At 36.8% G+C, this 16,571-nt stretch overlaps 3 protein-coding genes across 3 annotated transcripts; 2 read left to right on the forward strand and 1 right to left on the reverse strand.

The window, feature by feature from the left end:
• Window positions 1-2,479: 2,479 nt before the first annotated feature.
• LOC111782216 (GLABRA2 expression modulator-like) lies at window positions 2,480-4,946 on the reverse strand. Its single transcript, XM_023663042.1, has 4 exons — window positions 4,655-4,946; window positions 4,469-4,570; window positions 2,980-3,251; window positions 2,480-2,891 (listed from the first exon to the last, which is right to left on the reverse strand). The coding sequence occupies exons 1-4, from the start codon at window positions 4,944-4,946 to the stop codon at window positions 2,703-2,705; spliced, it is 855 nt and encodes a 284-aa protein (XP_023518810.1). The 3' UTR covers window positions 2,480-2,702.
• A 1,849-nt stretch (window positions 4,947-6,795) lies between these two features.
• Window positions 6,796-7,512, forward strand: LOC111782003 (alpha carbonic anhydrase 8-like). Its single transcript, XM_023662758.1, has one exon. The coding sequence runs from the start codon at window positions 7,008-7,010 to the stop codon at window positions 7,380-7,382; it is 375 nt and encodes a 124-aa protein (XP_023518526.1). The 5' UTR covers window positions 6,796-7,007; the 3' UTR covers window positions 7,383-7,512.
• Window positions 7,513-11,235: 3,723 nt separating this feature from the next.
• Window positions 11,236-13,203, forward strand: LOC111781757 (homeobox-leucine zipper protein ATHB-6-like). The gene is made up of 3 exons (XM_023662449.1): window positions 11,236-11,763; window positions 11,904-12,280; window positions 12,382-13,203. Exons 1-3 carry the CDS (start codon window positions 11,703-11,705, stop codon window positions 12,928-12,930), a joined length of 987 nt encoding a protein of 328 aa, XP_023518217.1. The 5' UTR covers window positions 11,236-11,702; the 3' UTR covers window positions 12,931-13,203.
• The last annotated feature ends 3,368 nt before the right edge of the window (window positions 13,204-16,571 follow it).

The following is a 16,571-nucleotide window of genomic DNA, read 5'->3' on the forward strand; positions in this document are numbered from 1 at the left end:
TTTTTTTTTTTTTTTTTTTTTTTTTTTTTTTTTTTTTTTTTTTTTTTTTTTTTTTTTTTTGTCTGCCATGTAATTTGTTGTGTGCATGGATTTAATAAGTGGCACGCACGAAACCACCAAAACCCATTCGATTTTGGTTGCTTCCAGACAATGATTTTTCGTATCTTCTCTGTAACAATGAAAATGTTTGTTTCTTTTATCGCTGTAAGAATTGTTTGGTGCAGTAGAAAGTTACAGTTTTTTTTACTATACAACGAACCAGATTTGATAACTCGGACCAGAAGTTATTGTCGAACATGAGTCAGCTTTCTCGAATCATGGCTGCCTTGCCAATTTTTCTGTACCTATTTCGCATTCCTACTGTGTTTCCATCTCTAGCTGCCTGGATTTCTAGTGTTCATCAAATATTATTAAATTTTTAAGTCAAACCTCCATTCTATTCGTTTATTTATTTGTTTTGACATATTTCGATATTGGATCAAACCCAACATTTGTTATCAGACCAATTTTGTTATAGTTGCTACAAATTTAATAATTTATTTTCAAATTATTTTGTCTGCTTCATTTATTTGTTTCGGTATATTTGAATGGATGGTGTCCATATGAAGAAAAGAAAAGGAAAAGAAAAATGTGTAAGTGGGTGAAGGTTGTATTGAAAAGAAATGGAAAAAGTGAGGGAAAAGGAAAGGAGTTGGGATGGGTTGAAGTGGAGGAGGAAGGAAAGCAATAATGAGAGGGAGAAGAGGGTTCAAGTTCCGGAGGCATGGCGATTGATGATCCATTAAAAGGGGCAAAGATGAACATGTGACCCTCAAACGCACACCCAAACCAAACCAAACGGGCCGAGGACTCAGACAGACACATCTGACGGGACGTGCAGCTGACATGCAACCAGACCAGACCAGACCAAACCCAACCCAATCCTTAATCATGTCTTTACTGTTTACACACACAAAGGGAAAGAGGGAAAGAAACACAGTCTTTCTCTTTGGCTCACATCACATCATCAACAAAAACATCTCCATCCACCCTCCTCTCTGTTTTGTTTTTTGGTGGGGGATCTGTCAGCTGGCGGGAAACCGCTAAAAAACACGACATTGCATGAGAAAATNTTTTTTTTTTTTTTTTTTTTTTTTTTTTGTGAAGTGGGAGTAAGAACGGGACGGGACGGGGAAATTGAAGACGGTAGAAAAAAGAGAGAGGGAATTGCGGGAAAAAGGGAGGGTGGATTGTGACAGGACGGGAGAAGGAGTGGGACGACCGTGATTTCCATTTCAATATTCTTTTGCAGGCTTTTCATAAGCAGTGGCCCACAGAGCAGACCGCACCAGGCCACACCACAGACCCTCTCAGCTTGCTTCTCGCTCACTAACTCAGCCCCACCTCCTCCCCCTACCTCTGACATTGCCACCATGCGAGACACTGCTTTCGTTGACATTTACTTCAATTCTAATTTACCAGTATAAACCCAAGATGAAGAGGATTAGGTGGGCTTGTCTGGGGAAGATTAGAGTATATGTAACTTCAATTATATGCTTCCATATTTGGGGTTGACACCGCCAAGTGCTTCCCCCACTACCATCTACTTTGTGTTCCTTAATGGAATAATCATTCCATCCCTCTCCCCATCTTCATCATCAAAATTTACATCCAACACTAACTCACTAGCGCTAACCCTTACGGTTAGAGTATAAAAAGTGTCTGTTAAGGAGGTTTTCACGTTCTTATAAGAAGTGTTTCGTTTCCCTCCAACTTATGTGAAATCTCACAATTCACCCATTTGGGGATCAATATTCTCGCTTGCACACCGCCCACAATCCACTCAAATCAATTTTCTCCTTTGGAGATCAGCATCCTCGCTGACACACCGCCCACAATTCACCCCTTTGGGGATCAGCGTTCTCGCCTGGTACCTGTCCTTGATACCATTTGTAACTGTCTGCCTGTTAGGGAGACGTTTTCACGCCTTTATAAGAAATACTTAGTTCCCCTCTACAATGGGATCTCACAATACACCCTTTTGGGATCGGTGTCCTCGCTCGCTGGCACACCACCCGATTCCTAGTTTTGATACCATTTGTAACTATTTGAAAGAAAAACCCAAAAAGAACAATATCTGCTAAAAAATGGCTTGGACAATGAATCAAAAGAAACCCATCCAATAAAAATTGAAACTTGATTAGGGTTTGAATATGGGTTAGGGTTGGCATTAAGGCCATACACTCATCTTCTTCCAAAAGGATAATAAAACAATTGAATAATTTCTTCTAGGGACAAAAAGGAGACTAAATACGAACCCATGATTGCTTAAATTGAACAAAGCAAACACCGACATACACTAATGAAAAGTTGGATAGATAGGTGTTAATAGGAAGCTTATATTACATGAAAACTATAATCATGACAGAATTTCGTTACCAAAATGCAATCATTTAATCATACAATACAATACAATTGCATACTTGGTAGATTTGATCAGAGTGTGAGCTGTTAAAGCCTAAAGACATCCATTTTAGGAGAATATTTGAGGACTATTTATGTGATGACATGATTAAAGAAAAAAAAGAAAATTCCATCGCACCCAAAAAGTGGTGGGCTTGATGGGCTTGGGCTCACTTGTCTCGAGAGATCAGGCCCAGAAAAGAAGTAGAACAAGAGGCATCAGACTATGATGAACCCTATCATTCCTTATGTACACTCAATTACACCGACTGTATAGCTCGCAACTCAGGGAACTCCTGCAGGCATTCCACAGCACCATTGTAGTTCAAGAACCCCATGAACCAAAATTCATGGTTGTCACCAGAGATTATCTGTATGTACTTTTCAGCAGGGTTCATTCCGCTTGAGGAAGGGTTCACTGCCTTTAGCTGCTGTAATGGGATGATTACCTGTTTTTTTTTTTTTGTCAATAAAGATCAAATATGTTCATAAGCATGTGGGGTTACGAAAGTTTTGATTTTTTTAGAAGCCCAGTACCTTGTAATAGCTCCATTCGGTCTTGCCGTCGGACTTGTATGAAAGGGGATTGTCGCTACAGTATGCAAGCTTGGCCGTAGATACGTATAGTACGCCCATAACAGGACCGACAGAGGTTGACAAGTAACATGAAAAGGAGCTTTGGAGCTTTTCCTCGGGTGCTGTATCGAAGGTTTGTTGGAAAATGTTGTCGTACCCACCTTCTGCCAATACTTTGGTCACTTGTGCTATTCTTCCCAGTGCTGCGTCCGCAAAACTTGGACTTGTTTTCACTGATTCATGAAAGTATGCCTAACTTTCAATCATATCACACGACATCACTATAATTACGTAGATATTATCTGTTTTGGCTCGTCAAATATTGTTGTCAGTCTTACTATTTTAAAATGTGTTTATTAGGGGAGGTTTCTATATATAAGTAATGTTTTGTTTTTCGCTTGAAAGTACGTGGAATCTGGATTCCACCCCCAAATCCTTTGGGGTCAGCGTTCTCACTTGTATATTGTCCGATGTCTGGCTCTGCTACCATTTGTAATAGACCAAGTCCAAGTCCATCCTTAGTAGATATTATTCTTCATTGACTCGTTACATATTATCAGCTTCACAGTTTTTGTGATGTCCCACGTTGGTTGGAGAGGAGAATAAAACACATTTATAATAGGGGTGTGGAAACTTTCCCATAACAGACGCGTTTTAAAGCCTCGAGGGAAAGCCCGAAAAGAAAAGCCAAAGAGGACAATATCCGCCAGCGGTGGGGGTCTGCACCGTTACAGTTTTAAACATTTGTAATAGCCCAAACCCACACCTAGTAGATATTTTTCTAAACCCACACCTAGTAGATATTTTTCTCTTTCCGCCCGTTTCGTATCGTTGTAAGTCTCACGGTTTTTAAAAAAAAAAACTAGGAAGAGATTTCCACACCCTTATAAGGAATGGTTCATTCTCCTCTCCAATCGACGTGTGATCTCACAATCCACCCCTTCCGAGACCCACCGTCCTCGCTGGTACTCGTTCCTCTCTCCAATCGATGTGGGATCTTACAATACACCCCTCCTCCGGGACCCAGCGTCCTTGCTGGTACTCGTTCCTCTTTCCAATCGATGTGGGATCTTACAATACACCCCTCTTTCAAGGCCCAACGTCCTCTCTAGTACTTACCGCTAGCCGATATTATCCTTTTTTAGTTTTTCCTTTCAAGCTTCCCTTCAAGTTTTCTAAAACTCTGTCTCTTAAGGAGAGGTATCCATACCTTTATAAAAGAAAATGTGTTCCTCTCTTCGGCCGGTATCTATCTCACATGAACGAAAACAAACAAACAAGAATGGTAGGAGTAGACCAACATTTAAACATGACAATTTTTGCTCACTTCCATGGGGCAAAATTGGATAACAAAAGGAATACTTTGTCCTTTTCAGCCGCAATTAGGTAATTGAATATCAATACCAACAAAAAAACAAAAAAAAGAGCATAGAAAGAACAGAAAACATACAATGTTGCCACGTATTGCCAGCCAGATCCTCAGCCTTTTTGGTAGCTTCCCCGACTTGCTTTCCCCATCTCCCAAGCACGGTCCATAAAGAATCCACCGTCTCTGATCAAAACCCATTGAAACATTTACCACAAGCGTGCCACAAACTGACACAAACAAACCAAACACAACCACACATTAAAATACCTTTGATGGAAGTTGAAGAGGAAGGAGACAAAGAAGCATGCGAATTCAAGCCATAAGCATTGGAAGCAACAGAAGGAGATTGTGTCACCAAATCGGTTCTCCAATGCACCGACTTCTTGGACCCCGAACACGGCGTTGAAACCGCACCTTGTTCGCTCTGCCTCGGAACCTGGCGCTCTGACTCCATCACCAAATTCCCCCAATTCCCATCCCCCTCCTCTTTTCCATCGGATCTTGGGCTCGTCGAGATCGGACCTTTCTTCTCACCCTCCTCCTGCTTCGCCTTCTCCATTAACACAGCCTTCAGATTCTGTGTTCCTCTATTTTACTCCAACCAAATTTCCAAATACAACAAACCCTTTGCCTACTTTTTAGCGCGCACCTCAACCTAATTGGATCTCATGCCGACGTCTCTACATCATCCAGGCTCTTCCAATTTCTTTCTCCATTTCCCATGCAATAACCTAATTTTAGGATGGGGTTTTTTTTAATTTTCAATTCCAAAAAATTAAATTAAAGAAACGTCCTTTGAAACGCTTTTAAATCATCATACCCCAAATGGGTAATATTCAAAAAAATTAATTATTAATAAAAACAATTGTCATTAAATATTAAAATAACGCCAATGTATGAATTTACTAATGAAATAATGATATATTTACTAATTAATTCATAATAAGAGAAAAAAAAAAAAAAACTCAAACTGGAAGATGGTTTTGTTATGAATCACTACATATGTCTTGACGCCATCTCGAGTTTTGGGACGTTGTCGGCCATCATAACTCGCTCGCTCATGCCATCGAGAATGGGCCCTGTCCATGGGGATCGAGATGGCAAGATGAGATGCGACGTTGCATTGAGAGACCATGGCCCGAGCAGAGCCAAGGTCGAGCCGAATGACTTGGCCTAGCGTAGAGGCAAGTCGGAGGTGTTGCAGATGATTGAACATGCACGTGCAGGCGCCTTGTGTGGTTGAACAGACTTGGATTCTGCACAAGTGATGTTCGATTGGCGAAGACAAACCTCGCCTAAGGTCCGACGAAGCCACAAAGCTGGGGCGAAAAAATATATATGGGGCTTAATTCCCCTCAAGGCTAGTCGTGAGCGTGTCAAGATCACGACGCCGCATGGTAAAAAATGTAGGACCGTGACAGTTGGTAGGCTTCACCAAAAGGCCTCGTACCAATAGAGATAGTATTCTCACTTGTAAATCCATGATCAATCCCTAAATTAGCAAATGTGGGACTCACTCCCCGTAATCCTCAAGAATCGTCTCCTCCAACAAAGTACACTATAAACCTCCCATGAGGCTTATGGAGCTTTCAGATAGCCTCTCCTTAATCGAGGCTTGACTCCTTTCTCTGGAGCCATCGAACAAAGTACACCCTTTGTTCGACACTTTAGTCACTTTAGTCACTTTTGACTACACCTTCGAGGCTCACAATTCTTTGTTCGATATTTGAGGATTCTATTGACATAGCTAAGTTTAGGGCATAACTCTGATATCAAAGGTTAGGAATCATGACACTCGACAATATGACGTAAATTTTTTTAACTTTGTTTAATAGGTTAAATAATATATATTGTTAACTTTTGTTCGTTACGTATCGCCGTCATATATTTTGTTCATATTATCAACAATTTTTTAACTTAATAATAATATTATATTTTTATGTATTTTTTAAAAGTTTTTAAAATTTTATTTTTTCAGCTCCCATTTATTATACTAAATCAACTTAGACAATGACTGATGAATTAAGTTAGGGCCACAATTTTAAATACTTCATTTTTGGAGGTCGAATTGAAAATAATTGGATCTGGCGGTTACCAAACTCCATTTTCTCTCCACAAACGCCCCAACGGCTAAATACACGCAAAATATGAATTAAATATTTCAAAATATGAATTAAATATTTCAACGGAAATAAATGCATGTTCTTATTTGCGGCTGTCTGATCCAATGATTATCCGCCACGTGTACTCGTATTTTGACATCCTGGCCTGGACTAACGTATATCAGAAAATTGCAAACTATCTGGCTACGCCGTGTACGACTCGAACACGGTAAGAGACAAGAAAGCCATGTCCACCGACATGTCTATAACCGACACGTGGCGAATCCAACGGGTGGATTATGTCAAGTACAAATGTGTGATTTTGATCAGGGTTGTCATAGTTCAATTAGTACACGTGTCAGAATCTGGATTGCTGGCGTACTTGGTTTACATGCATCGGATTCGTCTAGCCTATTTATATGCAGAACAGTGGATTAGAAGCAAAGCAAATTCCGTGAGCCAAAGTGTTCGATTCTGCTGTCGTTTGGCGCTTTTCGTTTTTCTTTCCGGTAAAGACGATGGGATTCTCTGGGGTTCGATTTATTATGGTTCTTGCTTTGTTGGCAGCCACGTGTATGGCTCAGGCGCCGGCACCAGCACCGGCTCAGGGTCCTTCACAGCCTCTACCACCGGCACCAGCCACGCCGGCTCCTTCTCTGACTCCGGCGTCGCCCACACCCGCTCTGGAGACTAGTGCGCCTACTCCAGCTCCAACTACTTCTGGGTCTCCAGCCGGTGGTCCTGTTGTGCCACGTGTCGGTTCTCCTCCTTCATCAGCGCCGGAAGGACCGCCAGCAGACAAACCAACCGGAGCAGCATCGCAGATCGGCGGAGCGGGTACGTTGGGGATGGCTGTGGCTGGAAGCCTGTTGGCAGTGATGTTAGCAGCGTAGAGGTGATGGGATTATTTGAGGATTCTTTTGTTGTTGTGATGACCTCATAAATTCACTTAAATTAAGGAGAAATGAATCGTTTGTACATCGGATTTGAGATGATGAATAAGAGTTTCATTCTTTCTGTGTGTTAGCGTGGGTCGACTAATTTAGAGAATAATCATAAGTTTATAATTAAATAATATTATCTCGTTGGTATGAGACATTTTGAGGAATTTCAAAGCAAAGTCGAGAGATTAAGCTCAAAGTAAACAATATCATTAACATTATGAAAAGTCATGTTCATCTAACAATAAACCGTTGTGATGACGGTGTAATGGAAACTAAAACCTACCGTTCATGTCCATATGTGACGATAAGAATTTCTTAAATTTTTTTTATAAAGGTAAAAGATTAGTGGTAGGATATGCAAAAATGGGACGTTAATATCTGTAATTAGAAACATGTGGGTAGGCCCAAAGTTTTGATAATCACTTCATCTACCCCTACTTCGGCACCTTCAACAGTTTAAATTTTAGTAAAATCAAACAAGTTGAGGGGTATTTTCGAACCTCACCTTTTTGGGCAAATATATAAATAAAAAGACTTTGTCGGTAGTCAGAATTGGTTATCCATCTGGATTGAGCTGACACCATAATCAGAGTTGATGGGCCCTTTACACATAGGCCCATCATAGACTTTGGACCATATTCTGATTTTTGACTTTTCAACACTGTTACACAACCCGGCCCATTTCGCGCCTTTGTACTTATTTGTCGCCTAGCCTGTAATGATATCATTTCTCATTTCTTTTTCCAAAAAATAATTATTTTATTTTCCTTTTATTTTTGTCAAAGTTCATTTATTTTTAAATGAAATTATTCATGTATTCAATGTATTTCCATGAAAGGAGTTCCAAAACTGACATGTCTGGTTCTCAACCATGTTTATAAATAGTCTTGCTAGCAGATATTACTGTCTTTTCAAAAGGTGTATGCTAGAACAAAGTTTTCACACCCTTATAAAAAATGTTTCATTCTCCTCCTCAATTGAGGTGGGATCTCAAAATTCATCCTACCTTTAGGGTTTAGCGTCTTTGCTGTCACTCGTTCTTCTCTCCAATCAAAATGGGAAACTAAGTTTCAATTCCGAGAAGAAAAAGTGCAGTACGTCACCTCTCAAAAAGCTCTAAAAGCTTTTAATTCCCACGAACTTTGAATTGTAAGATAGAGCGAAAGGTGGAGGGTTTCGAGATATATAAACACATGAGAATTGAAATAAGCACATAGAAATGGACCCAAGAAAGCAAGAGGGGACCCTACAACCAGCTGGGTGCGATGGATTGAATGGAACCCTCAACCCATCCTATTCGGTTTGGCTTTATTTGGGAATGGAAACTTGTCCAAAATTATTGGAAGTGGATCACACGTTAGTTAATTGAGTGGAAGATCAAACATTTATAAGTGAAAAATACTGTCTCCATTGGTATGAGGTCTTTTGGGGAAGCTCAAAGCAAAGCCATGAGAGTTTATGCTAAGAGATGAAGATCCGTGATTTCTAACATAACTGTAATTCAGAGCACACGACTCGACTAGGTTTTGCCTTATCCCACCACCATGGCATCCTTTTCTTGCCTAAACCCTAATTGAAAACAACAACTAAGTCTGAGTTAGATCAGTGTCCCCTATGGAAAAAACCATCACCACACATCACATCCCAATTGAATGCCCCTTTTTTTCTAATTTGGCTTCTTCCCCTCTCTCTCTCTCTCGGTTCAGATTCTTCTCCCCTCTAAACCCTAGCTACCATGTACCTAACACTTCCCCCACCTTCTTGCATATTCACTTTAAAAAAGAGAGGGAAAAAGGGCTCTTTTTCTTCCACCCAAAGAACTATTTTCAAAGAAAAAGTTGAGAATTGTGATTGTGTAGTGTATGGATACATGTAGAAGTTGTATGAATAGTTTAAGATTTGTTGATGATTGAAGTTGATATTCATGGGGATTGTGGGCAGGGAGCGGAAGGTTTGGAGACATGTTTGTGCATGGGAACAGTGGTGGTTCTTCATGAGGTGTTTAATTGTTAGATAGGCAGAGAAAGAGAGAGGGTTTGGAGTTTGAGTTTTGAGTACCAAAATCAATGAATGTGGAGAAGAAGAAGAGGAGAATTGCATGTCTTTTTGTGGGAGTCAAAGGCATAATGAGTATGTCCCTTTCTAATTACAAAATTGAGGACATCATCCATACTGTTTCTCCAACTCTTCTCCACCTTTCTTTTCTCCTTAACTCATCTCTCTCACCTAATCCTTTTTCCTTTAAATTCTCCTTTCAAATCTTGGCAACAAACCAATTGGTTATGGATTTGCATCCATATGTGGACCGAATTTGCACCCATTTGCACACGAGATCTGATATTATTGAATAGAGGAACGAGTGTCAGCGAGGACGTTGGGCTCTAAATGGAGTGGATTATGAGATCCCATATTGATTGGAAAGAGAAACGAGTGTCAACGAGGACGCTGGGCTCTAAGTTGAGTGAATCATGAGATCCCACATCGATTCGAAAGGGAAACGAGTGTCAGCGAGGATGCTGGGCTCCAAATTGAGTGAATTCTGAGATCCCACATCGATTCGAAAGGGAAAGAGTGTCAGCGAGGACGCTGAGCTTCAAATTGAGTGAATTCTGAGATCTCACATTGATTTGAAAGGAAAACGAGTGTTAGCAAGAACGCTGGACTCCAAATGAAGTGGATTCTAAAATCCCACATCGATTAGAAAGGGAAACGAGTGTCAGCAAGACGCTCGGCTCTGGATGGGGTGGATTGTGAGAACCCACGTCAGATGGAAAAAGGAACAAATCATTCTTTGTAGATGTGAAAACCTCTCCCTAATAGAAAGTTTTAAAAACTTTGTGGCCGAGTCCTAAATGTAAAGTCCAAACAGTACAATATGCTACTTACTATTTATAAAATAATTAAAAATATATATATTAAAGAAAAAAAAAAAAGAAGTGTAATCTGAATTCTTTTGTTTTTGAGGAAGGCTAACGTGAAAGTAACTATTTATCCGTTTTCTATTTCTGTCGGTTTGCTGGCGATGAACTGTACCGGTCCCGATCCAGACGTAGTGGCGGCCTAGTTACGTCGACTTCAACGAAATCACCCCCGGCTTTCATGAGCCGAGCCGACTAGCCGAGCCTTCAGATGAGCCACAGTTCACATATCACATCTTTCAAAAATTTGAGCCAAAATATATGTTTGAAAAATGTCGTATTTTCAATTAACTTTTTATTAAAAAAAGTAAATAGTTGGATTTTATTACTGAACTAAGATGATGAATATTTTGCTAAAATAGGCCTAAATTTCACCATTTTTAAAAAATAAACCTACATTTCATATAAGATAAAAAAAACAAAAAAAAAAAACATTATAATATATTTCAGAAACAAACCCAAATTAAATATTTTAATAAGCATTTTAATATAAATAAAATAAAACTTCTAACAACCAATATAATACGTGACAATATTTTACAGAAACTTAGAATAATTAATTAATTTAAAATTATAGATTGCTATAACTGCACAGACAAAGTATCAAAAAGAGATTTATTTTTTCCTTTTTATTAATTCCAAAACTGTCCCTATACATCCGTTTTAAAATTTCGCTTTAGACGGGGGCCGTAATTTGCATTTGGTGTGAATTTGAGACGAATTTGGCTTTCTCAAACTACAGTGAGCCCAACCACAGTTAGATTCTAACCACGAGTTGGGTTATTTAAAGAGAGAGAAAGTATTAGTCTAATCGTAATCGGGAGGAAACTGCCCTCGTCTTCGTCTTCGTCTTCTTCCTCTTCTTCTTCTTCATCTTCATTGCGCACTCTAATAATGCAGTAGAGAGAGAAACGACCAAATTCAAGAGAGAGAGAGAGAGAGAGAGAGAGAGAGAGAGTTCTTCTTGGGCAATGAATCAACCAATCCTCTGTTTCTTCTTCTTGTTCTGTCGGATAAGTTTTTGGGTTTGATTTTGGCATTCGTGAGGGTCGATTTGAATTGGGTTTTGTTGTTTGAATCTGAATTTTGATGGGTTCAGAGAGGGAAGGAGGATCGAAGAAGATTGAGAAAGATCCAGGAGAAACAACAGGGAATTTGTACAGAGTCGGCAGAGTTTCACTTATGGAACGTCCTCTGTTTCTTCCATTAACTCCAAAGCTTTCTGCTACTTCCAACCATTGTTTGAGCTCCTAAAAATTCTCTCTTTACACTTCAAATAAACAACGCCACGACAGTTTTATTAACGGGATTTGATCCGATTCTGGGATTTGTTTCTTGAATTTCTTCCGTCATGAAGAGACATGGCAGCTCAGATTCCTTGGGAGCTCTGATGTCCGTCTGTCCTACTTCAGGTTTTAAATATAAACAACAATTTTGTTTTATATGTTCGTTTCTGCTTAATTTCCATTTTCCCGACATCCCCATGTGATCTTATTTCTTGTCCCTTTTGGACCCAATCACTTGCAAGAATCTTATCAATACTTAATTGCAGAGGAACAGAGTCCGAGAAACCGCCATGTTTATGGCATGGAGTTTCAGTCGATGTTGGAGGGCTTAGACGAAGAAGAAGGGTCCATGGAAGAACACTGCCATTTGGGCGGGAAGAAAAGGAGACTGGGCGTAGATCAAGTCAAGGTGTTAGAGAAAACATTCGAGATTGAAAACAAGCTCGAACCAGAGAGGAAAGTGAAGCTCGCTCAAGAACTTGGCCTGCAACCGAGGCAAGTGGCTGTTTGGTTCCAAAACCGCCGTGCCCGTTGGAAAACTAAGCAACTCGAAAGGGATTATGGCGTTCTCAAAGCCAATTATGACACTCTCAAGCGTAGCTTCGATACCCTTCAACAGGATAATGATGCTCTGCTCAAACAGGTCCATAACAGAACAATGATGCTCTGTTTTTAATTGTTCTGAACTTTTAAGGTTATAGAATTTGTTGTATTGATGTTTGTTTTTCTGTTTCTGTTCTTTAGATTAAGGAATTGAAATCAAAGATTCAGGAAGAGAAGACGGAGAGCAATTTATCAGTAAAGGAAGAGATTTTCGCTTTGGAATCGGACACTTTTCTAATAGAACAAACCAACAATTCTCTACCAGTGGATCTTATTTCTCTTCCAGCTGCTTCCGATCAATCCGATGACTTCAACTACGAGAGCTTCAAATCCGCCGCCGTCGCCACTGACGTCGACGGCGGTAATCAGAGAGTTGAAGTCTCATTGTTCCCTGATTTTAAAGATGGGTCATCGGACAGTGATTCAAGCGCTATATTAAACGAAGACAACAGCCCAAACGCTGTCGTTTCATCTGCGGCTGCTGGAATCCTTCAAAGCCACCACCAAATCCTGTCGTCTCCGGCGTCGTCTTTGAACTGCTTCCCGTTTCAAAAGGCTGCTTATAATAATGCACAACCATTTGTGAAAATTGAAGAGCATAATTTCTTCAGTGGAGAAGAGACCTGTAATTTGTTCTCCGATGAACAAGCTCCCTCTTTGCAATGGTGCATCCCCGATCAGTGGAACTAAAGAAACCCGCCGCCCAAAAAAGGAATTCCGATCACCGGAGATAATCTAGTCCTCGTAATTTGCACTGTGCAGATATTAATATCAATAAAAAAAAAAAAACGGTGGGATTGGTCGGAGAAGGATCAGCTGCCGGCTCCGACGAGAGAAAGACGGTGGAGAGAGAGTCTTCATCGGAGTGAAGCTGTAAAAAGGAAACTTTTAGAGTTTGATCTCGATGATTAGAACGAATGTTGTAATGAACAAATAATCCTTCCCTTTTGCTTTTTTATTTTATTTTATTTTTAATTTACAATTTAGTAAATCAAATTCTCATATTGTTACTTTTTTAAAACTATTAAAACTTTTTAATTTAATTTTCTATTTAATAAATTACTAAAATTTTAATTTGTATTTAATAAAATTCTTGATGGATATTTTAAAAGTCATTATTAAAATTTTTGGAACTTGGAAACGCCACTTAATATATTTAATTATTAATGGGTTTTTTACTAAATTATTGGGATATATCATAATCATTAAAAATGATTATTTTTTATCTTGATTTTTAGTAATTAAATACCCGAATTAGTCATAAAAATAAATTATTTGGATATATTTGCATTTATTAATGCTTTAAAATTAGATAAAATTCAAACATTTCCTTTTGAAGAGATTTAATGATGGGAGCAATAAGCAATAATGCCTTACTTTACTACATTAAATCCATATTAAACAAATAGGTTTAGCTTAATCTGATATTAATCTAATATTAATTATGACTCACATTTAATTTGGAAATTTTATTAATCTATGAAAAATGGTTAAAAGAAAAAGAAAAAATATTAAAAAAAATAAGAGACCTATGATTAGTTGATTAAAAAAATAGGTGGGACCACATAGCCGCAGTTTTTTTTTTTTTTTTACCTTTTAAAATCATCAGTGTGTTAATTCCCAAAATACCCTCGCTTCCAACTAGAACCGACTTTTAGAAGTTTTTTTTTTATTTATTTTGTTTTAAAATATTTTTTTTGCATTTTTTTAATTTAAAAATTGAATTCATATAATATGTTAAAAAAAAAAAAACAAATAAAAATTATGTAAAGAAAACATTTTTATTTGGCTTTGAAAAAACTTGAGCATTGAATAGTAAAGGGCGCGTGAGGTGGACTAAAGGGAATGGAGATTCCGCTTATGTCGACGAGTGGGACCCCATTTGTGAGCTGCTTACTGCTTTAAACTTGCATTTGGTTGCTCGAGCCATGTGCCGTGGGTCCCACTCATCACAGGTGGATTTATGCAAAAGACACGTGTACACTACCTTCTAGAAGCCCACTTTCCATTCCCCTACTTCCAGTTCTACCCGGACATTCCTTCGCAATTTTAGAAATTTATTCTCCAATTTTCTTTTTTAATATCTATGTTTATATATATTTTTTAAATTACTGTCATTTTTATTCAAATTATTATAATTTTAATTCGGTGAATTTTTAAAATTAAAATTTATCGCCTAAATTTGGTATATATTAATCATTTCCAAACTTAATTAAGAAGAGAATAAAGTTCATCACCTTTTAAGTTTCATGATTAAATGTTGTACGACGTGTTCAAATAAAATGATCAATAATTATCAATAATTATTTGGAATATATCTTGAAATATTTTAATTATTATAAATAAATACAAACCTATGTATTTGAAGAGAGCATTATCATATTATTATTTAGACGTGATTTTATAAAAATCTACTCTATAGTCCTATAGAACTAAAATAAAATAAAGATGATGTAAAAATATTCTCAAATCTTATAAAATAAAAACATGTACAGGTCACCCACAAGCCGCATTATAATAATAATAAAACTGTCCAATGATTGCCAGTTGGAAAACATTAGAAGCAACCAAAATTTACATTTTAATTTGAAGTGACACGTCACGTAAATTTAATTTAATGAAGATTACTTACTTAATTAATTAAGCAATTAACGTGAAACTCGAGACTACCCTTTTCTTAATAATTAAATATTTTATTTTCCATATACCATACAGCATATCTCTCGATGCCCTCAAAATATTCTATTGGTTCGGTACTTTAGTTATTATTTATTTATTTATTTATTTATTTGTTTATTTATTTCAACCCTAATTACTTATTTATATATATATATATATATATATATATTAAAATAATGAGAATGGAAATAGGTGGGGCGTCCCGTTTTCAACTTTATTGAAAATTGGGTTTGATTTTTGTGGTAGGGAAAAGATGTGACAGATTGCCGTTGAAAATAAAAGCTTATAAAGACCAATTAATGAAGTTTAATTTGATTTAAAGGATTAATTAAATATAAATTATAATACAAAAAATATTTCATAATTTAGCTGAGCTTCTTCTAATCCTAAATATATCCCTATTTTTTCATTATTTATATTATTATAATATGTGACATTTTTGTAACAATTTAGCCTTTAAATTGAATTTTGTAATTTATTTTTTAAAACCAACCATTTTTGTTGGCATTAGGTTATTCAATAAGCTAACATATTTTTTTTTTTATATAAATAAAAACTAATTTAAATTTTTTATTGCATATGAAATTATATTAAATAGAACTTTTTATAGGGTGGGGGACCTCTTAACATTTTAAAAAGTTAAAAACACGTGCATGGAAAATGATTAATAATAATAAAAGTGAAAATGAATGTTCGAGAATATTACACTTTTTATATCGAGTCCACGGATTTATTACATAAAATTGTTAATTTTTGTTTTTCTTTTGTAAAATTATTAATTTAGTCTCGATAATTTCGCTTTTATAATAATCTAGTCTATAAATTTAAATTACCGGTAAATTTGTAAGGATTTTATTCTTTTTACTAATCTAAAAGTATAACGACCAAGTTGTCACGTATTAAAATTTATGTACTATTTCAAGTTATTCTCCAACATGTCTCGAAAAATATGAAAATTATCCTTTAATGTACTCTATGTTCTGAAGATTCTTATATCGAATAATATTTTATACGAAAATGAAAATTTCAAATATTCATGCTTCCCCATTTTGATTTATGAGAAAGGACGCAGAATATTTGTTGAAAAGACTGTTATAAATAAATAAATAAATAAATAAATAAATAAATAAAACTTGGTTTTTACTTGGACAGACGAAGACAGCATATGAGGTAAAATCCCTTTTTACCTTTTTATTTTGCAGTAATTGGGGTGAAATTCAAGAAAATGCAGTAAAAGTTAAAATATTTCCAAATCTAAACGGATTGCTTTTGGTTTGAGATGACAAAGAAACCAAACATTGTAATACAATATGAGTAGTCAGTGACACAGACCAAAACAAACTGTCTCCACGTGACAATAGTTCAATAATCATGAGTCCGAGATCTAACCATCGATATAGTTATTAGTGTTTTATTTATTAAATTATATTTTGATTAATAATTCACACATTTAAAATAATTTTTAGGTTAAAATATTTGTACACTAGAAGCAAAGCTGTGATAGTTTATGCTTAAAGTGTATAATATTATACTAACGTGGAGGACCGCTGTTTCTAATATAATATAATAGTCATGCACTTATATTAACTTAACTATGTCAATAAAATCCTCAAGTATCGAATAAAAGAGTTGGGAACTTTAAAGGTATAGTC

Source organism: Cucurbita pepo, chromosome LG19, assembly GCF_002806865.2.
Source record: "Cucurbita pepo subsp. pepo cultivar mu-cu-16 chromosome LG19, ASM280686v2, whole genome shotgun sequence".
Classification (NCBI taxonomy): Eukaryota; Viridiplantae; Streptophyta; class Magnoliopsida; order Cucurbitales; family Cucurbitaceae; genus Cucurbita; species Cucurbita pepo.

Coding starts and splice junctions, on each gene's coding strand:
- LOC111782216 (XM_023663042.1), bottom strand. CDS start 4,946: ATGGAGAAGGCGAAGCAGGAGGAGGGTGAGAAGAAAGGTCCGATCTCG. Junction 4,571..4,654: donor CTCTTCAACTTCCATCAAAG/GTATTTTAATGT, acceptor GGTTTTGATCAG/AGACGGTGGATTCTTTATGG. Junction 2,892..2,979: donor CCGAATGGAGCTATTACAAG/GTACTGGGCTTC, acceptor AAAAAAAAACAG/GTAATCATCCCATTACAGCA.
- LOC111782003 (XM_023662758.1), top strand. CDS start 7,008: ATGGGATTCTCTGGGGTTCGATTTATTATGGTTCTTGCTTTGTTGGCA.
- LOC111781757 (XM_023662449.1), top strand. CDS start 11,703: ATGAAGAGACATGGCAGCTCAGATTCCTTGGGAGCTCTGATGTCCGTC. Junction 11,764..11,903: donor GTCCGTCTGTCCTACTTCAG/GTTTTAAATATA, acceptor ACTTAATTGCAG/AGGAACAGAGTCCGAGAAAC. Junction 12,281..12,381: donor ATGATGCTCTGCTCAAACAG/GTCCATAACAGA, acceptor TCTGTTCTTTAG/ATTAAGGAATTGAAATCAAA.